Consider the following 21,537-nt stretch of genomic DNA (forward strand, 5'->3'; position numbering starts at 1 on the left):
AGAATTGCGGTGATTTGAGTTTGGGTCCTTCCAAAATTCTTATATTAAATTTTGAATCCCCAAGGTGATGGTATTAGGAAGCGGGTCATTTAAGAGGTGAGTTTATAATGATGGCAGACCCCTCCGAAATGGGATTAGCATCTTTATAATAAGGCCCTAACCGGAATCCTGGCCTGTTCCACCCTGTGAGGACACAGAAAGAAGGTATCATCTGTGTCTGGCCTCTTGTGAGTCACTGACCTGGAGTGTGAGTCACACTCCAGGACTGTGGAAGAAATAAATTTCTGTTGTTTATAAGCTACCCAGTTTATGGCATTTTGTTATATCAGCCTGGATAGACTAAAACAAGAATGTCTTTAAGATTATGTGCTAAAAAAAAAAAAACCACATTTTGAAACAAGACACAGAAAGCATCAACCATAAAAGAAAAGATAAATTCTACTACATCAAGAGATATCTGTGCACCAAAGGACACCATGAAGAGTTAGAAAATAAGCCACAAGCCAGTAGAAAATATTTACCTATCTATAACTGAAAAATTAATATCCAGACTATTAAATGGGGATTTCTATGGATCAGAAAGAAAAAGTTGAGAAACGGGCAAATAATTTGTAGGCATCTCATGAGGGAAAAACTGAATTAAAAATATGGATAATTGTTCAACCTTTTTAGTAATCACAGAAATGCAAATTAAAACTCTAAGAAGATAACGTTTTGCACTTACCATATTGGCAGGCCCTCTCCACGCTTCATTTTCCTCTCTCTTCTTCAGGAAAGCCTTGCTAATTTCAACCATTTGTTCAGCTTATTGCCTTACACAGAAACCCCTGTTGAAATTTTTATTGGAGTGATGGATCAAGTTGAGGAGATCTGAAGTTTTTTTATGATAGGCTTCATATTCAATAACATTGTATGTCTCTATTTAATTCGGTATTTTTAAATGAATTTCAATGAAGTATCATAATTTTCATTAAAAAAAGACTTGCACTTAATAAAATTATTTCAGGATATTTTAAAATGTTTATAGCTATTGTAAATGGCATCATTCTAATTATTAATTTTTCTATTCATTGTTGGTCTGTAGAAAGATTATATACATATTACTTATAGCTGGCAATATTACTCAATTCATTTACTAATTCTTAAAATTTCTGTAAGTTTTTATGAGGGGGTTTCTTTTTAACTATTTATATGTTGAATTTCTAATTCCCATAGTGATAATATTAGGAGGCGGGTCACTTAAGAGGTGATTGATTATAAACCTATAGGGCAGCCACAGGTTTGGACCAACTGTGTGTGCTCTGACCAAATTGAGATGTACTCTAAGTGCAAAAAACACAATGAATTTCAAAGACTTAGTGTGAAAAAATGGAAACTGCTTCATTGATAATTTGAATATTGAATGCATGCTGAAATAATAATATTTTGGACCCAAGAAGAGCCGGGCAGAACAAGCCAGGGCTGGCCCAAAGCCAGGATAACTTCATGGCGGTTCCTCAACTTGCATTAAGGCTCCATCTTGGGACCATTTCAGCTTCAGGTGGGGTGAGGATTTATTCAGGGGCTCATCTGTGGGAAGAGCTAAAGTACAAGATTGTGATTCAAGCAGGGCCTGGAATGAGTTCATTGAAATAACCCAACATGGATTCAGCTACTTTTTTTTTAATTAGAGATTTAAAATCTGAGTCTCCATGCAAATGGAATTTTTACAGAATACAAAAATCTCCCATTCCTGAGAACTGTTTGAGGTTTCCCCCGAATTCTCAGTGAATTATTCCTTCCTTTGCTCAGTTCCTGTCACCATCCTGTTGGAACGGACGCCTGCCCACCATGATCCGCAGATTCCGGACGGAGACTCAGGAGAGGAAGCCGAGACAATGATGCCACAGTGCGGAACGGAGCCTCCCTCTTCCGGGCTGAAGATCTCAGCCATTCCGGCTGCATCCAGGAGCGGCCCGGGAGCTTCCCCAACAGTGAACACAGACCCAGGGCTCCTACCCAAATGGGGACGTGAACAAGCCGCTTCCCGCGAGACTAGGTGGAAGGGCCTCTCTCCCACCACGGCCTCTCTCCCACTGCTCCGTGGGTGCCGGTGTTTTCTCCTCCCGGGCTGCAGCACCCCACGCCGCGCTCTCCACGAGCTCCCGTCATGGAAACACCTCCGCGTCCCACAGTTCACTCCCTGCTCACTCCTGAAACCTTTCCTCCCTGTATCTCCCCAGGGAGCCCACGGGGTTTCCTCGGCTTCAGCGCCTGGTGGAGGCCTCAGCTCTTCAGGTGCCTGTCCCCCCGGCTACCAGGGAGTGCGGCACCGGAAGCAGCCCAACCCTCGCTGTCTTTGCTGCCATTACTGGTTTCGCAGGCTTGTCCTGGGCTAACCATGGGCTTCCCCACTCTGCTCAACAGCTGCCCAGGGCTGCTGTGCACCAGGCCGCAACCGCGCCCTGCTCACCAGAGAACATACCGCCATTACGAGAGACCTCACCCTACTCAGGAGAAGCCGCGAGCCGCTCACCAGAGGCCTCACCCCACTCACCAGAGACCTCATCCAGTTCACCAGAGGCCATCCGCACCCTTTCATTAGAGGTCGCAGCTGCCAGCATCCACGCTGAGGGTTGGTGTTTCTTCCCTCTCTGTATTAGAGGTATTTGAACCAGAGCGACTCCATCTTGAATAGGGGCTGGGGTAAATGAGGCTGAGACCTATTGGGCTGCATTCCCAGGAGGTTATGGCATTCTAAGTCACAGGATGAAACAGGAGGTTGGTGTAAGGTATAGGTCACAAAGACCTTGCTGATATAATAGTCCGAGGTAAAGAAGCTGGCCAAACCCCACCAAAACCAAGATGGCAACCTCTGGTCTCCTCACTGCTCATTATATGTTAATTGTAATACATTAGCATGCTAAAAGACACTTTCAGCAGCACCAGGAGAGTTTACAAATGCCATGAAAACATCAGGAAGTTACCCTATATGGTCTGAAAAGGGGAGGAACCCTCAGTTCCAGGGAATTTCCCACCCCTTTCCCAGAAAACTCATGAATAATCCACCCCTCCTTTAGCACATTATCAAGAAATAGTCGTAAAAGTAGGCAATCAACAGCCCATGCATCTGCTCTGCCTATGGAGTAGGGATTTGTTATTCCTCTACTTTCTTAAGAAATTTGCTTTCACTTTATGGATTTGCCTTGAATTCTTTCTTTTTCCAGATCCAAGAACTCTCTCTTGGGGTCTGGATCGGGACCCCTTTTGGGTAACATCTGGACTAAGAAACTCTTTCAATGAGGGATTTGAGAACAAAGTTCTTAGTGTCTCTAGAGACAGGAAGTTGGTTTCCTCCCTCCCCACAGTTATCCCACAGCTAAGAGGGAGCAGGATTTCAGAAGGCAGGATGAGGGAGCAGTCCAGGAGCCCCACATCGCCGGGAGGAAGCCCTTCCTCCTCCTTCGGCAGTAGGGTCTGCCTCTGCTCCTTCAGGTCCCCTGCTCATCTTTCTCCTTCCTACCTTCTTTACTCCCGGTTCGCATCCTAGTCTGTCAAACAGGAAGCAGGAGCTTACCCACAGGCCTTTTTGGCTCCTTGTACATCAGCATCTTTCATGTGCGTCCATGTGAAGAGACCACCAAACAGGCTTTGTGTGAGCAATAAAGCTTTTAATCACCTGGGTGCAGGTGGGCTGAGTCCGAAAAGAGAGTCAGTGAAGGGAGAATAGGGGTGGGGCCATTTTATAGGATTTGGGTAGGTAAAGGAAAGTTACAGTCAAAGGGGGGTTGTTCTCTGGCGGGCAGAGTGGGGGTCACAAGGTGCTCAGTAGGGGAGCTTTTGAGCCAGGATGAGACAGGAGAGGGGATTTCACAAGACAATGTCATCAGTTAAGGCAGAAACAGGCCATTTTCACTTCTTTTGTGGTGGAATGTCATCAGTTAAGGCAGGATCCGGCCATCTGGATGTGTAAGTGCAGGTCACAGGGGATATGATGGCTTAGCTTGGGCTCAGAGGCCTGACATTCCTGTCTTCTTATATTAATAAGAAAAATAAAACGAAATAGTGGTAAAGTGTTGGGGCGGCGAAAATTTTGGGGGATGGTATGGAGAGATAATGGGCGATGTTTCTCAGGGCTGCTTCGAGCGGGATTAGGGGCGGCGTGGGAACCTAGAATGGGAGAGATTAAGCTGAAGGAAGATTTTGTGGTAAGGGGTGATATTGTGGGGTTGTTAGAAGAAACATTTGTCATTTAGAATTATTGGTGATGGCCTGGATACGGTTTTGTATGAATTGAAAAACTAAATGGAATAACAGAAGGAGAAAAACAGGTATAAAAGGTCTAAGAATTGGGATGACTCAGGATATCTGATTAGAGAGTGCCTAAGGAGATTCAGCATAGTCCTGCCAGCAAAGATTATTTATTTACTTCAAGAGTTAAGAGTGGCAGTTTGGGGATAGCATCAGGAGATATCAGCTGTGATGGCTTGGAGAAACAGTGTAAACCGGCAGTGTAAACAAGAGCAGGGCATGTATGAGTAGTTGAAAACGGTGAATAGGAGTATGACTAGACAGAAGATAGTAGGGATGACAAGTTTTTTTGGGTCACAGTCTAAGTTGGTCAGGTGTCTGGAATGAGACTGGGGCCTAATAAAAAGGAGTGTCTATACAGGAGCTCAAATGGGCTGAACCTTGTAGCATTCTGAGAACAGGTCTGACTTCTGAGAAGGGAAAGTGGTAAAAGTGTTGTCCAGTCCTTTTTAAGTTGGTGGCTGAGCTTGGTGAGGTGTGTTTTTAAAAGACCTTTAGTCCGTTCTACTTTTCCTGAAGACGGAGGACCGTAAGGGATACAAAGGTTTCACTGAATACTAAGAGCCTGAAAAACTGCTTGGCTGATTTGACTAATAAAGGCCGGTCTGTTATCAGACTGTATAGAGGTGGGAAGGCTAAACTGAGGAATTATGTCTACAGAAGGGAAGAAATGACTGCGGTGGCCTTCTCAGACCCTGTAGGAAAGGCCTGTACCTATCCAGTGAAAGTGTCTACCTAGACTAAGAGGTATTTTAGTTATCTGACTCAGGGCATGTTGAGTAAAGCTAATTTGCCAGTCCTGGGTGGGGGCAAATCCTTGAGCTTGATGTGTAGGGAAGGGAGGGGGCCTGAATAATCCCTGAGGAGTAGTAGAATAGCAGATGGAACACTGAGAACTTATTTCCTTGAGGACAGATTTCCACGGTGGAAAGAAAATGAGAGGTTCTAAGAGGCGGGCTAGTGGCTTGTATTATAGCATAGCCTGCCTTTGCTGGTATGTGGCGATTAGGCCTGGTGGAAGTGCCATCAATAAATCAAGTGTGATCAGGGTGAGGAACAGGAAAGAAGGAAATATGGGGAAATGGGGTGAATGTCAGGTGGATCAGAGAGATACAGTCATGAGGGTCAGGTGTGGTATCAGGAATAACGTGGGAGGCCGGATTGAAGTCCAGGCCAGGAACAATGCTAATTGTGGGACTTAACAAAGAGTGAGTACAGCTGAAGGAGCCGGAGAGCAGAAAGTATATGCGTCAGGTGTGAGGAAGAAAATAGATTTTGGAAATTATGAGAGCTGTAGAGAGTGAGTTGAGCATAGTTTGTGATTTTTAGGGCCTCTAAAAGTATTAAAGCAGTGGCAGCCGCTGCACGCAGACATGAGGGCTAGGCTAGAACAGTAAGGTCAAGTTGTTTGGACAGAAAGGCTACAGGGTGCGATCCTGGCTCTTGTGTAAGAATTCTGACCGCACTAACTATGCCTAGGAAGGAAAGGAGTTGTTGTTTTGTAAGGGATTGAGGTTTGGGAGATTAATCGGACACGATCAGCAGGGAGAGCACATGTGTTTTTATGAGAATTATGCTGAGATAGGTAACAGATGAGGATGAAATTTGGGCTTGACTGAAGTAATGGGGTCTGTCTGTGAAGGCTTACGGCAGTACAGCCCAGGTAATTTGCTGAGCCTGATGGGTGTCAGGGTCAGTCTAAGTGAAAGCGAAGAGAGTCTGGGATGAAGGGTGCAAAGGAATAGTAAAGAAAGCATGTTTGAGATCCAGAACAGAATAATGGGTTGTAGAGGGAGGTATTGAGGATAGGAGAGTATACGGGTTTGGCACCACAGGGTGGATAGGCAAAACAATTTGGTTGATAAGGCGCAGATGCTGAACTAACCTGTAAGTCTTGTCTGGTTTTAGGACAGGTAAAATGGGGGAATTGTAAGGAGAATTTTTAGGCTTTAAAAGGCCATGCTGTAGCAGGGAAGTGATAACAGGCTTTAATCTTTTTAAAGCATGCTGTGGGATGGGATATTGGCATTGAGTGGGGTAAGGGTGATTAGGTTTTAGTGAGATGGTAAGGGGTGCATGATCGGTCGCCAAGGAGGGAGTAGAGGTATCGTATACTTGTGGGTTAAGGTGGGGGGATATGAGAGGAGGATGTGAAGGAGGCTTTGAACTGGGGAAAAGGTTGCAATGAGATACAGCTGTAGTCCAGGAATAGTCAGGGAAGCAGATAATTTAGTTAAAGCGTCTTGGCCTAATAAGGGAACTGGGCAGGTGGGGATAACTAAAAAGGAGTGCTTAAAAGAGTGTTGTCCAAGTTGGCACCAGAGTGGGGGAGTTTTCAGGGGTTTAGAAGCCTGGCCGTCAATACCCACAACAGTTATGGAGGCAAGGGAAACAGGCCCTTGAAAAGAAGGTAATGTGGAGTGGGTAGCCTCTGCATTGACTAAGGGGATGGACTTACCTTCCGCTGTGAGAGTTACCCGAAGCTCGGCGTCCATGATGGTCTAGGGGGCTTCTGAGGCAATCGGGCAGTATCAGTCTTCAGCTGCTAAGGCAAGAAGATCTGGGAAGGAGTCAGAGAGCCTTGGGCCAGAGTTCCAGGGGCTCTGGGAGTGGCTGCCAGGTGAGTTGACAGTCTGATTTCCAGTGGTGTCCCGCACAGATGGGATGCGGTTTTGGAGGAATCCTGGGCTGCGGGCATTCCTTGGTCTGGTGGCCAGATTTCTGGCACTTGTAGCAAGCTCCTGGTGGAGGAGGTTCTGGAGGAACACCTGGCCGCTGCGGTTCAGGCGTTTGGAAGTTGTGTGCTGGAGATGTGGCTTGGGTTTGTCTCACAGTGGAGGTAAGGAATTGCAACTTTTTTCTATTATTGTACGCCTTGAAGATGAGGTGCATTAAGTCCTGTTGTGGGGTTTGAGGGCCAGAATTTAATTTTTGGAGTTTTATTTAATGTCGGGAGCAGATTGGGTAATAAAATGTGTTTTGAGAATAAGATGACCTTTTGACCTTTTAGGGTCTAGGGCTGTAAAGTGTCTCATGGTTGCTGCCAAAGGAGTCATAAACTGGGCTGGATTTTTATATTTGATGAAAAATAGCCTAAACGCTATCTGATTTGGGATAAAGAAAAAGGAGCATTAACCGTGACTATGCCTTTAGCTTCAGCCACCTTTTTAAGAGGAAATTGCTGGGCAGGTGGGAGAGGGCTACTCACAGAATGAAACTGTAAACTGGACTGGGTGTGAGGAGGGGAGGTGATGAAAAGATTATAGGGTGGAGGAGCGGAGGCTGAGGAAGAATTGGGACCTAGCTCGGCCTGGCAAGGAGCAGCCTGGGGAGGAGGGGAGAGGTCAGATGGGTCTGTAGAAAAGGAAGATTAGAAAGACTCAGTGATGTTTGGGGTTGGGACTGAGGGGACAGGTGGGAGGGAAAGAAGGAAGATTTGGGACGAGTTGCACTGGGCACAGAGACTAGGGAGGGACTGATGTGTAAAAGAATTCCTGGACGTCAGGCACCTCAGACCATTTGCCTATTTTACCACAAGAATTATTCAGGTCTTGTAGGATGGAGAAATCGAAAGTGCCGTTTTCTGGCCATTTGGAACTACTGTGGAGTTTGTATTGGGGTCAAGCAGCATTGCAGAAGAAAATAAGGCATTTACGTTTTAGGTCAGGTGTGAGTTGAAGAGGTTTTAAGTTCTTAAGAACACAGGCTAAGGGAGAAGAAGGAGGAATGGAGGGTGGAAGGTTGCCCATAGTGAAGGAGGCAAGCCCAGAGAAAAGAGAGAGTAGAGACATGGAGGGAAGGGCTTCGGGGGTTCTTACCCTCCAGAAAAGCGGGAAAGGGGTCGGGGCACAGAGATAGGAGGTTGGGGCATGGAAATAAGGGACTGGGGCGCAGAGATATACGAGGTTGGGGCACGGAAATAAGGGATCCGGGCGCAGAGATATAAGAGGTTGGGGTGCAGAAATAAGGCATGGGGCGCAGTGATATAAGAGGTTGGGGCGCGGAAATAAGGGATGGGGCGCAGTGATATAAGAGGTTGGGGTGCGGAAATAAGGGATCGAGGTGCAGAGATATAAGAGGTTGGGGTGCGGAAATAAGGGATGGGGTGCAGAGATATAAGAGGTTGGGGTGCGGAAATAAGGGATCGAGGTGCAGAGATATAAGAGGTTGCGGTGCGGAAATAAGGGATGGGGTGCAGAGATAGAGGTTGGAGTGCAGAAATAAGGGATCAAGGCACAGAGATATAAGAGGTTGGGGCGCAGAAATAAGGGATCGGGGTGCAGAGATATAAGAGGTTGGGGTGCGGAAATAAGGGATCAAGGTGCAGAGATATAAGAGGTTGGGGTGCGGAAATAAGGGATGGGGCGCAGAGATATAAGAGGTTGCGGTGCGGAAATAAGGGATGGGGTGCAGAGATAGAGGTTGGAGTGCAGAAATAAGGGATCAAGGCACAGAGATATAAGAGGTTGGGGTGTGGAAATAAGGGATCAAGGCACAGAGATATAAGAGGTTGGGGCGCGGAAATAAGGGATGGGGCGCAGAGACAGAGGTTGGAGTGCAGAAATAAGGGATCAAGGCACAGAGATATAAGAGGTTGGGGCACGGAAATAAGGGATGGGGCGCAGAGATATAAGAGGTTGCGGTGCGGAAATAAGGGATGGGGTGCAGAGATAGAGGTTGGAGTGCAGAAATAAGGGATCAAGGCACAGAGATATAAGAGGTTGGGGTGTGGAAATAAGGGATCAAGGCACAGAGATATAAGAGGCTGGGGCGCGGAAATAAGGGATGGGGCGCAGAGATATAAGAGGTTGCGGTGCGGAAATAAGGGATGGGGTGCAGAGATAGAGGTTGGAGTGCAGAAATAAGGGATCAAGGCACAGAGATATAAGAGGTTGGGGCACGGAAATAAGGGATGGGGCGCAGAGATATAAGAGGTTGGGGTGCGGAAATAAGGGATCGAGGTGCAGAGATATAAGAGGTTGGGGTGCGGAAATAAGGGATCAAGGCACAGAGATATAACAGGTTGGGGCACGGAAATAAGGGATGGGGCGCAGAGATATAAGAGGTTGGTGTGCGGAAATAAGGGATCGAGGTGCAGAGATGTAAGAGGTTGGGGTGCGGAAATAAGGGATGGGGCGCAGAGATATAAGAGGTTGCGGTGCGGAAATAAGGGATGGGGTGCAGAGATAGAGGTTGGAGTGCAGAAATAAGGGATCAAGGCACAGAGATATAAGAGGTTGGGGCGCGGAAATAAGGGATGGGGCGCAGAGATATAAGAGGTTGCGGTGCGGAAATAAGGGATCGAGGTGCAGAGATATAAGAGGTTGGGGTGCGGAAATAAGGGATCAAGGCACAGAGATATAACAGGTTGGGGCATGGAAATAAGGGATGGGGCGCAGAGATATAAGAGGTTGGTGTGCGGAAATAAGGGATCGAGGCGCAGAGATGTAAGAGGTTGGGGCGCGGAAATAAGGGATGGGGCGCAGAGATATAAGAGGTTGCGGTGCGGAAATAAGGGATGGGGTGCAGAGATAGAGGTTGGAGTGCAGAAATAAGGGATCAAGGCACAGAGATATAAGAGGTTGGGGCGCGGAAATAAGGGATGGGGCGCAGAGATATAAGAGGTTGGGGTGCGGAAATAAGGGATCGAGGTGCAGAGATATAAGAGGTTGGGGTGCGGAAATAAGGGATGGGGTGCAGAGATATAAGAGGTTGGGGTGCGGAAATAAGGGATCGAGGTGCAGAGATATAAGAGGTTGCGGTGCGGAAATAAGGGATGGGGTGCAGAGATAGAGGTTGGAGTGCAGAAATAAGGGATCAAGGCACAGAGATATAAGAGGTTGCGGTGCGGAAATAAGGGATCGGGGCGCAGAGATATAAGAGGTTGGGGTGCGGAAATAAGGGATGGGGTACAGAGATATAAGAGGTTGGGGTGCGGAAATAAGGGACGGGGCACAGAGGTATAAGAGGTTGGGGTGCGGAAATAAGGGATGGGGCACAGAGGTATAAGAGGTTGGGATGCGGAAATAAGGGATGAGGCACAGAGATATGAGAGGTTGGGGTGCAGAAATAAGGGATTGAGGTGCAGAGATATGAGAGGTTGAGGTGTGGAAATAAGGGATGGGGCACAGAGATATAAAAGGTTGGGGTGTGGAAATAAGGGATGGGGCACAGAGGTATAAGAGGTTGGGGTGCAGAAATAAGGGATGAGGTGCAGAGATATAAGAGGTTGGGGTGTGGAAATAAGGGATGAGGCGCAGAGATATAAGAGGTTGGGGTGCGGAAATAAGGGATGGGGCGCAGAGATATAAGAGGTTGGGGTGTGGAAATAAGGGATGGGGTGCAGAGATAGAGGTTGGGGTGTGGAAATAAGGGATGCGGCACAGAGGTATAAGAGGTTGGGGTGCGGAAATAAGGGATTGAGGTGCAGAGATATAAGAGGTTGGGGTGTGGAAATAAGGGATGCGGCACAGAGGTATGAGAGGTTGGGGTGCGGAAATAAGGGATTGAGGTGCAGAGATATAAGAGGTTGGGGTGTGGAAATAAGGGATGGGGCACAGAGGTATGAGAGGTTGGGGTGCGGAAATAAGGGATGAGGTGCAGAGATATAAGAGGTTGGGGTGTGGAAATAAGGGATGAGACGCAGAGATGTAAGAGGTTGGGGTGCGGAAATAAGGGATGGGGCGCAGAGATATAAGAGGTTGCGGTGCGGAAATAAGGGATGGGGTGCAGAGATAGAGGTTGGAGTGCAGAAATAAGGGATCAAGGCACAGAGATATAAGAGGTTGGGGCGCGGAAATAAGGGATGGGGCGCAGAGATATAAGAGGTTGGGGTGCGGAAATAAGGGATCGAGGTGCAGAGATATAAGAGGTTGGGGTGCGGAAATAAGGGATGGGGTGCAGAGATATAAGAGGTTGGGGTGCGGAAATAAGGGATCGAGGTGCAGAGATATAAGAGGTTGCGGTGCGGAAATAAGGGATGGGGTGCAGAGATAGAGGTTGGAGTGCAGAAATAAGGGATCAAGGCACAGAGATATAAGAGGTTGCGGTGCGGAAATAAGGGATCGGGGCGCAGAGATATAAGAGGTTGGGGTGCGGAAATAAGGGATGGGGTACAGAGATATAAGAGGTTGGGGTGCGGAAATAAGGGATGGGGCACAGAGGTATAAGAGGTTGGGGTGCGGAAATAAGGGATGGGGCACAGAGGTATAAGAGGTTGGGATGCGGAAATAAGGGATGAGGCACAGAGATATGAGAGGTTGGGGTGCAGAAATAAGGGATTGAGGTGCAGAGATATGAGAGGTTGAGGTGTGGAAATAAGGGATGGGGCACAGAGATATAAAAGGTTGGGGTGTGGAAATAAGGGATGGGGCACAGAGGTATAAGAGGTTGGGGTGCAGAAATAAGGGATGAGGTGCAGAGATATAAGAGGTTGGGGTGTGGAAATAAGGGATGAGGCGCAGAGATATAAGAGGTTGGGGTGCGGAAATAAGGGATGGGGCGCAGAGATATAAGAGGTTGGGGTGTGGAAATAAGGGATGGGGTGCAGAGATAGAGGTTGGGGTGTGGAAATAAGGGATGCGGCACAGAGGTATAAGAGGTTGGGGTGCGGAAATAAGGGATTGAGGTGCAGAGATATAAGAGGTTGGGGTGTGGAAATAAGGGATGCGGCACAGAGGTATGAGAGGTTGGGGTGCGGAAATAAGGGATTGAGGTGCAGAGATATAAGAGGTTGGGGTGTGGAAATAAGGGATGGGGCACAGAGGTATGAGAGGTTGGGGTGCGGAAATAAGGGATGAGGTGCAGAGATATAAGAGGTTGGGGTGTGGAAATAAGGGATGAGACGCAGAGATGTAAGAGGTTGGGGTGCGGAAATAAGGGATGGGGCGCAGAGATATAAGAGGTTGGGGTGTGGAAATAAGGGATGGGGTGCAGAGATAGAGGTTGGGGTGTGGAAATAAGGGATGGTGCGCCGAGATATAAGAGGTTGGGGTACAGAAATGGATCGAGGTGCAGAGATATAAGAGGTTGGGGTGCGGAAATAAGGGATGGGGTGCAGAGATAGAGGTTGGGGTGTGGAAATAAGGGATGGGGCGCCGAGATATAAGAGGTTGGGGTACGGAAATAAGGGATCGAGGTGCAGAGATATAAGAGGTTGGGGTGCAGAAATAAGGGATGGGGTGCAGAGATATAAGGGGTACTTGCCCCTCCCCCAGAAAAGCGGGACTTGCCACTAAGGGTGAAGGAGAAGGGGTTGGTGGTTTCTTGCCCCCCAGAAAGGCAGAGAAGGGGTAGAGACACGGAGAGAAGGGGTTGGGGTACTTGGCCCTTCCCCAGAAAAGCAGGACTTGCCGCTAAGGGTGAAGGACCAAGGCAGGCGTCCCTGCGTGGTCTGACACCTCTGAAACCTGGGTGAATAATCAGAGGGGCACCCCTGCAATGATTAAACACCAAGGGAAGGCTGCCTTCCCTAGGCCATGACCGGTGCCATGGATTTGGGCCCACGGATAAAATGTGTCTCCTTTGTCTCTACCAGAAAATGAAAGGAATTGAAATTATAAGAAGGGAGAGATTGAAGTGTGGCGCCAAGATTGAAAGGAGAAAGAGGTTGAGGGATAGTGAGGGAGGTTGGAGAAGAGAGTAAAAAGAGGCCGCTTACCAGATTTGAAATTGGTGAGATGTTTCTTGGGCTGGTGGGTCTGAGGACCTGAGGTCATAGGTGGATCTTTCTCACGGAGCAAAGAGCAGGAGGACAGGGGATTGATCTCCCAAGGGAGGTCCCCCGATCCGAGTCATGGCACCAAATTTCATGTGCATCCATGTGAAGAGACCACCAAACAGGCTTTGTGTGAGCAATAAAGCTTTTGATCACCTGGGTGCAGGTGGGATGAGTCCGAAAAGAGAGTCAGCAAAGGGAGATGGGGTGGGGCCGTTTTATAGGATTTGAGTGGGTAAAGGAAAATTACAGTCAAAGGGGGGTTGTTCTCTGGCGGGCAGAGTGGGGGTCACAAGGTGCTCAGTAGGGGAGCTTTTGAGCCAGGATGAGCCAGGAGAAGGAATTTCACAAGACAATGTCATCAGTTAAGGCAGGATCCGGCCATCTGGATGTGTAAGTGCAGGTCACAGCGGATATGATGGCTTAGTTTGGGCTCAGAGGCCTGACAGCATCTATCTGAACATTTAGTATAAATGTTCCTAAAATTTTCTATTCCTTTTGGAGCAATCTGAGTCAGTTTGGAGGTTTTCTGGCTAAGGCGTCGTTGGATGAGTCTACACACTGGCTTTCCTGTGCTTCTGCTCTGGCCGGTTCAGAAGTCTGCTTCAGAGCGCGTTTATTGCCAAACAGAATGGAATCCTTCTCCTGGGGCTTTTTTCTTGGCATCCATTGAAATGTAAATGGTACTACCCTCATGTTTTCCAAATTGAGTGTCACAGAACACAAATATCCAATGGGATGCTAATGGGAGTTCTGAAAAGAAAAAAAAAACGTATTCTGAAGTTAAATGAGTTTGGAAAACTCCCCGTACCCGGAGATTATCATGCATATTAGCACATTAAGAACCTGAGACATTCTTTAGTGAATGATTCCATTATTTTGTGTAGCCAGAACTTGTCAAACCTATTTGATCACAGAACCTTCTTTACTGATTAATACTTATTAACATTTTTCAGGACACTAGTATTCTGTTTATCTCAGTTTGGGAGACGCAGGAAGATTGCTTTCTCATGGTTCTTTTCCTAATCCCCTACTTAGACAGTCAAAAGAAGACTTTTTTGTTATTGTTGCTGCTGTTTAGTTATTGTCTTGTAATTCAACACAATTTTATAATATTAAGGATCAGTTTTACTAGGGAGACTCAAACTGCAGATGTGTTGCCAAACCTCTGCAGGTCTCCTGAAGGTTGCAGTCACTTTGAGCAGCTACTCCCTGGCCGTTTCTTTCACAGTAGGCTCTCTGAAATTGGCCTGGGAAGATTCCTCCTCAGAATCAGTTTTCATTAGCTTTCTACTTCTTTCTTGCTCCTGCCCTGGAAATTGTGATGGCTGTAGGCTTTTGTATGACTATCTTCATGGCCCATTTTTTATTCACTTATACTGATATTTCCTCCTTTATCCTCACAGAAACAGATTTGACTTCAGTAAACAAATACTGTTACCAGAAAGGGGTCCTGATCCAGACCACAAGAGAGTGTTCTTGGATCTCACACAAGAAAGAATTAAAGGCAAATCCATAGAGTAAAGTGAAAGCAAGTTTATTAAAAAAGTAAAGGAGTGAAAGAATGGCTACTCCATAGGCAGAGCAGCAGCACGGGCTGCTCTTTGGCTATTTTATGGTTATTTCTTGATTATATGCTAAACGAGGGGTGGATTATTCATGAGTTTTCTGGGAAAGGGGTGGGGGCAATTCCCGGAATTGAGGGTTCCTCCCCGTTGTAGAGCATGTAGGGTAACTTTCTGATGTTGCCTTGGCATTTGTAAACAGTCGTGGCACTGGTGGGAATGTCTTTTAACATGCTAATGTATTATAATTAGTGTGTAATAAGCAGTGAGGATGACCAGAGGTCTCTTTCCTGGCCTTCTTGGTTTTGGTGGGATTTGGCCAGCTCCTTTACCGCATGCTGTTTTATCAGCAAGGTCTTTGTGACCTGTATCTTGTGCCAACCTCCTATCTCAAGGTCTCAAGGTTGCACAGAATGTCAGCAGCAGGACTTGTCAGTAGCCTGGAATTTATGTCGATCAACTCTTTATCTTGTGTCAAGAATATCTGGGCCAGTGCAACGTAAAAACACTCAGGAACAGAGATGCAACACAACTCTTGCCCCTTCCTTCTATCCTGTCTGAACACATTCCTCACAAAATAGGCTTATCCAAATATTGGAAATAATGCTTTATTCAGATTAGAACACATATCCTGACATGAATTCTGAAGCTGTCATCTGTAAATTCATGGCTTTTGCTGTAAATTGGGGATGAGGACATCCTTTTCCTCTGGGTTCTAAGAAATTCGTAAGTTAGAGATAAACAGAGTCACAGCAGTTGCTTCATCATTGCCTGGAGCAAATTCAAATTTATTGAAACCTTTAGGGCTTCCAGTAAGATAATTTAGCTACTCAGGTCTGAAGTCTACTCAGGCCTCCTACTCCTACTTCAAGTTAGCTGTTGGGACCTGCCTTTGGGGACAGCTGTGTCTGCAATGCAGAGTCACAGTCAATTTATCTGGCCAGGTGGGGAGCACAGGGCTGCATCCCTGGATGAGACAGATGGAAGGTTGCTTAAAGGGGCTGGAGCTGCATGATTGTGCTTATTTCAGAAGTAACAGACCCATAGCTCAACATTCCAGAGCATATATCAAGAGACCAGAGATTCTGAACCCTCTAAGAAACAGTACTGTCATGGCAGTTGTTAAAATGCTAAAATATTTCTAGAGTGGTTTATTAAGGTCTGTTGCCCCCAGGTTTCCCCATGACCCAGAAACTAAGGGGTTAATTAATGCCAAGTAAGGCAGGGGCTTCTAGGGTCTGATGATCTGTAAGGCTACTAAGAACCTTGCACTTCAATTCACTCCTGACTGCAGAGAGGATTTACGGACACCTTCTTCTACATTTCTACCTCAGTCTGTTGAGGAAGGACTTCCTGCCAACCTTCTTCTAGATGATTCTGCAACAATGCCCAGGCTTTTTGCCTCTTTCTCCACACCTTGTGTTTTCTTTCTGGAGCACCTGAGTCTATTCTGATTGTGGAATATTGGCCATATTGTCATCCCTAGTCACTGCTGGTTCCAGTTAACCCAACAGAGAACAGCCAGAGAGTCCCCCTCACCCACATTCTTACTTCTTTCCCCATCTCCCTAGGCCATAGGGAACTTCTGGGGAACATCTGTGGAGGTCCCAGCATGCCAGCCCTAGGCCCTGCATTTCAACCTTTGCCTGGCAGAGAGGACAGGGGTCCCAGTAGGGAAGATTGTGCTCCTGGCAATAGACAAATGCCTGGGGTTCACGTGGCCAACAGGCCAGGGCTGTCCACCAGGGGCCAGTGTTAACTGGAGCTGCCTCTATTAGCCATTCATAGAAACAGCCACCCCTACAGGATGCTAGCTGTTATGGGCCAGAGAAATACAAGGAGATCAGATGGCACAGGTGGATAATATTTTCAAGGTTACCTTTGGCCAAATACATGTCAGATGCTTGCCTGCCCCAGGGACTAGTGCCCCATCCCTTAAAGAGGAGTAGGTATTCACCAGATTTCCACAGGGAACAGCACAAATTCATGGGACACTTGAGTTTCATAGGGAACTGTGAGTAGTAAGACAAATTGTCAGGTCGTAGGGTGCATACGGAGGAGTGCAGAGAAGAGAAGATGAAGGCAGTAGACAAAGTCCTCATCGTGAGGGGCCTTGCCTGATGTTCTCAGGGGTTTTCATTGTTTATTGCAGCTCAGGAGTGGTGTAGCTAGGAAAGGTTTAATTCAGACGGTTGACACAATGAGATGTGTGTTTTGGAAAACACCTTGTTGCAGGAACTAAAAGAAGGATACAATGGCGTGAACCCGGGAGGCGGAGCTTGCAGTGAGCCGAGATCGCGCCATTGCACTCCAGCCTGGGCGACAGAGCGAGACTCCGTCTCAAAAAAAAAAAAAAAAAAAAAGAAGGATACAGTAGACATTGCAGTAACCACACACGCGCGCGCACACACACACACACACACACACACAAACACACAAACATTCAAAGGTGGTGAGGCCTGTGGGGCATGGTGAGGGGGTGTCACATTTCCAGATAAATTTAGTGAGTAGAATCAACATACCTGAAAGCAGGTAGACTGCATGAACATGGAGTAAAAGGGTAAAGAAGGTTTTTAAGACTCTTCTGGGCCCTGGTTTAAGCAGCTGGAGTGATGCGCCATTCAAAGAAACTAGAACTATGCTCACATAGTTCTCGTGAAATTCTACAGGACTGTGATGTTTTGGGTGCAAACCAATTCAGCATAAAGTGCTTAGAGGCCTCCAGGTTTTCTCATCCTTTTAGGAATGTGGAGCTAGATAGAGTGAACTCTATCCAGAGATCTATAAATCCAGAGATTGGAGCTGGAGACAGAGGTTGGAGAACATTCAGTATAGGAGGCATTTAAAACTCATCACAGCAAGATTCCTTGGAGAGTGCGTGGAGGGAGGCCGGAGTGCTGGAATTACATATGGTGCAGCTACAGGTTTCACATGACCCTGGAGACTTAACGTATTTCACCTGTAGCTCTGCATCCTAAAATAATTATCTAGTAGCACTGACTGCTTACAGCTGGAAATACTATGGTACCCACTAGGTCGACTCCTCTGGTGAAATATTAACATGTAAAGGCTAGTCAAGCATTCAGATCTCTTCATTCTTTCATAGAGCCCTGCTTCCACCTCCACAGGATCTTTATGTGTTCTGGTCCTGGTTTTTGGAAGTCCAGCCAATCCAATTTAGCTTAAACCCTCCTAGTGTTTCCTCTCCATTCAAAGCTCAACTCTAGCTCTGTCCTTCCCAGCCTAGGTCATTTTCCTTTCCTTCACAGTGCTCTTCCTAAATTGTAGTTTTTCCTTATTTTTTTGTTGGAGAACATAACAAAGTAGAAAAAGTGATGGATTTAAGTCCCTTTTACCAGCTGCTAGTGAGAGCAGTCGTCAACTTGTTGCTGATTTTGATCTGTCTGTGCCCCTACTTCATTTTGTGTGACTCCTTTAAAACATATTACATCAATTCCTGTCCCTTGTCCTCTAGAACTTCATTATACATGATACGTTTCTAAGAAACATCTATAATCTCTATTGTGACATCACTTCCTAACAAAGTTAACAAAATATGGAATGCCTAGTCCCTAGTTAATGTCCTCTGACTGCTTTGAATGTATGCTTATAGCTGGTTTGCTCAAATCAGGATCCAAACTGGTGCATCTAGTTGCTAAAATCCCTTGTTTCTTTTATTGTATATTTCAACTTTCTTTTTTATATTTTGTTTTTTAGAAAAACCAAATTATTTTTCTGATAGGCTTGATCACTTGCTTCCTTATGATACTTTTAAAAACCTATTTCAAATGTTTAGGCAAAAATGATTCTGAAGCATTTCCCATTGCATCTCATCATCCAGCTCATAATATTTGGTTGATCCACTTTTTGAGATTATTGAGCTCAGGTGGTATCCATTTGATCTATTCTTTTAAAAGTTTCTCATCAAAATTTAGCTGATAGATTTTATATCCAGTGAAATTGCTGCCCAGAGCCAGATTGTCATTAGAGGTGGCAAAAATGATTTCCTGATACTATCAATCCTTCTATGTTTATTAGGTATAATTTTTCTATAAGAAAAACTTGTCCTTATATGAAAGCCGATTATACTAAAAATAGCTTGTATCAGAAAGACAGATTAAATACTCAAGTCTTTATCAGTTTTGTGAATAATGACTTGTTGCTCTAACAACCTGCAACATTGACCATTTTAATGGTCACATTGTCTTAACTTCAGTCACTTGTAGTCAGAGTTTCTATATTTTGCTGTCTTTGTTCTTTGACATTATTCCATTGATCATTCATTGTTTCCTTGCTTTGAAAAACTATGATGTTCAGGATCATCTTTTATTTGCCTTAGACAAGAGATTAGACATTGCTTCAAATACCTCTCATCCCTTTTAATGGAAAATGTTATTTAGACACCATGATCTAAGTGCTAGAAGTTGTTGGGTTGTCATTTATTCTATCTCTTTTTAGTACATTTTAATAGCAAAAACTTCATGAGCTCATACTAGTTCTTCCAATTCATTTTTAAGATTATTAATTCATTGATTTTGTATTTTATCTATTTTCTATTGTCTGGTAAATCTTTATTTCTACCAGTATTAGTAAATTATGTATTTGTTTTCTCTTATAATAGTCATTTCAAGATCACAATAGTACTATTCCTGAAAAAATAAAAGACTACCGAATGCAATTTCAGATTTACATACCTGGTGTCCCTCAGTGTGTATTTTATCAGAACAAAAACATTTTTATGTAACCGCAATTCAGTTACCAACTTTTTAGATTAGTTCTGTATCTAGTTTTGAGCTCACATTAAAATTTCAATAATATTCTTTTAGAGCTATTTCTCTCATTGGATGCATAAAAAAGAGCACTTGATAAAATTCAACACCTACCCTTGATAAAACCTCTCAACAAATTTGGAACAGAAGGGAACTTTCTCCACTTAATAAATGCCATATTTGAAAAACCTATAGTTAACATTATACTTTTTGGTGACTCATTAAATAATTCCTCTCAAAAATTTTCTGGCAAAATGTACCAAATGACAAGGCTATTCACTTCAGCATTTTTGTTGTTATTGCAAACACTGAGAACAAATTTAAAAATTATTTATAAAGAGAAGATTGTGGAATAACCAATGGCCAACACAGTGGTACACTCTCTAGGTACAAAAAATAATGAGAAAAAATGCTATAGGAGATCCGATATCTGGCTACTTCTGGTAATCCTACAGTCTTTTCAAATATTTATTACAAATTTTGTCCATAAATTGTAGGATTCTGTGGCAAGATGTTAGTTCCATCTTTATATTCCATTTTCTCTAGTGAGAGTCCTCCACTAAGCTGTTAAAGCGCTAATAGGTTTCTCCAGACACTGCTATTATTAACAAATTAACATGAGCAACACTTAAGAAGGAGGAGTGGGAGGGTTAATGTGGGGAATCTTCTCCCTTCATATTTCTTTTATGATGCACATTTTGAAGAAAAGAATAGATTTCAATTTTGTGAAATATTAATTGAACATCTTTCCCTCCTCCTCACCAGCATCAAAGTTATTAATAAAATGTTCAAGAATAAGAAAGTAGGTGCTGCAGTTGCAATTCACTGTTATATCTGAACAGAAGAAAGAGTGTCAAGCGTTAGGAAAACTTTACAGAAAAATTTGAGCAGTAGGTTTCAAAAGTGTGGATGGGCTAGCAAGACAGAAACAGAATGAAACACAATGAAAATAAACACAAACAAATCGTGCAAATTAACGGAAGATTCTAAATATTATAATTTAAAATATAAACTATGATTTCTTGTACTAGATTAACTAGAAGGAAACCAAAGTAAAGAGATAAATTTGGTCTAATAAATACAATTATAAATGTAAATGTTACTCATTGTGTTGGGAGCGGGGAAATGATTATTCTGCTGGCTATTTTTCAGGTATCTTACATGCACTCATTTCTATATAAATCTCAGTCCAGCCAAACAGATACGGTAGCCATTTTACAGACATAGTATTAAAATCTAGAGAATTTAAATAAGTTGCCCAAATTCAAAGGATTGTTAAGTATGAGAACCAAGACTCTAACTTAACATTTTATTGTATGATTGTATCATATTTATTCATAAAGCTATGGTTCATGGGCATTTGAGTTATTTCTACTTTTTTGTTATTATAATGTGTTGCTAGGAACATAGCAAACATATACACTAATTTAGGGGGGACCATAACACAGAAGTGGAATTGGTGAGTAATAAAGAAAATAAATATTCACTTTAGTAGATATTGCCAAACATTTATGCAAAGCAGCTAAAGTATTACACTCCCTCTATCAGAGCATGAGGGTTCCAGTTGCTCCACATCCTAGAGAATGTTTGATGTTTTTGTCTTTTTTCTATTTAACAATCCTGGGTTTTTTTCATTTAATTCTTACACAGTTTTAACTTTCATTACTGTCATGACAAATAAGGTCAATAACTTATTGGTCATTTAATATTCTTTTTAATGAAGTGTCTGTTTAATATTATTCACATTTATTATTATTAATTTGTTATCCTCTTTTTAAATTAATGGTAGGATTCATATATATATTCTGGGTGCATGTTCTTTCATGAATAAATGTATTGCAGATATCTTCTCACAAGAGATAACTTCTGTGGTATGAAGTATTAAGAGTGTCTTATCACTCTTTCATGAGTGTCCTTTTGTCGTTGTTGTTGCATTCAATTACTATAATTGTATGAAGAATAGGTGCTCAGTAAATTTTAAATGAGGTATATATGAAGGAAAAACAATTGTAGACTCCTAAAATCAACAGTGTAATTTTTAAAATTCTGAGCAAAGGAATATTTATATCAGTTACTATTTTGGAGACCATGAATAGAGGTTAATATCAGGAGCCTTTGGTATTATTTATGCACAAAGCTTAGCTTTTCTTTGTTTTTGTTGTTGCTTACTATCATTACCAAGGGTTTTTTTGTTTGG

At 44.2% G+C, this 21,537-nt stretch overlaps 1 protein-coding gene across 1 annotated transcript; it reads left to right on the plus strand.

The window, feature by feature from the left end:
• The first annotated feature begins 1,788 nt into the window (after positions 1-1,788).
• Positions 1,789-16,913, plus strand: LOC134810390 (uncharacterized). The gene is made up of 3 exons (XM_063813646.1): positions 1,789-2,277; positions 2,407-2,760; positions 14,926-16,913. The coding sequence occupies exons 1-2, from the start codon at positions 1,878-1,880 to the stop codon at positions 2,610-2,612; spliced, it is 606 nt and encodes a 201-aa protein (XP_063669716.1). The 5' UTR covers positions 1,789-1,877; the 3' UTR covers positions 2,613-2,760; positions 14,926-16,913.
• Positions 16,914-21,537: the final 4,624 nt, after the last annotated feature.

The sequence above is a fragment of the Pan troglodytes genome, chromosome 5, assembly GCF_028858775.2.
Source record: "Pan troglodytes isolate AG18354 chromosome 5, NHGRI_mPanTro3-v2.0_pri, whole genome shotgun sequence".
NCBI lineage: Eukaryota > Metazoa > Chordata > Mammalia > Primates > Hominidae > Pan > Pan troglodytes.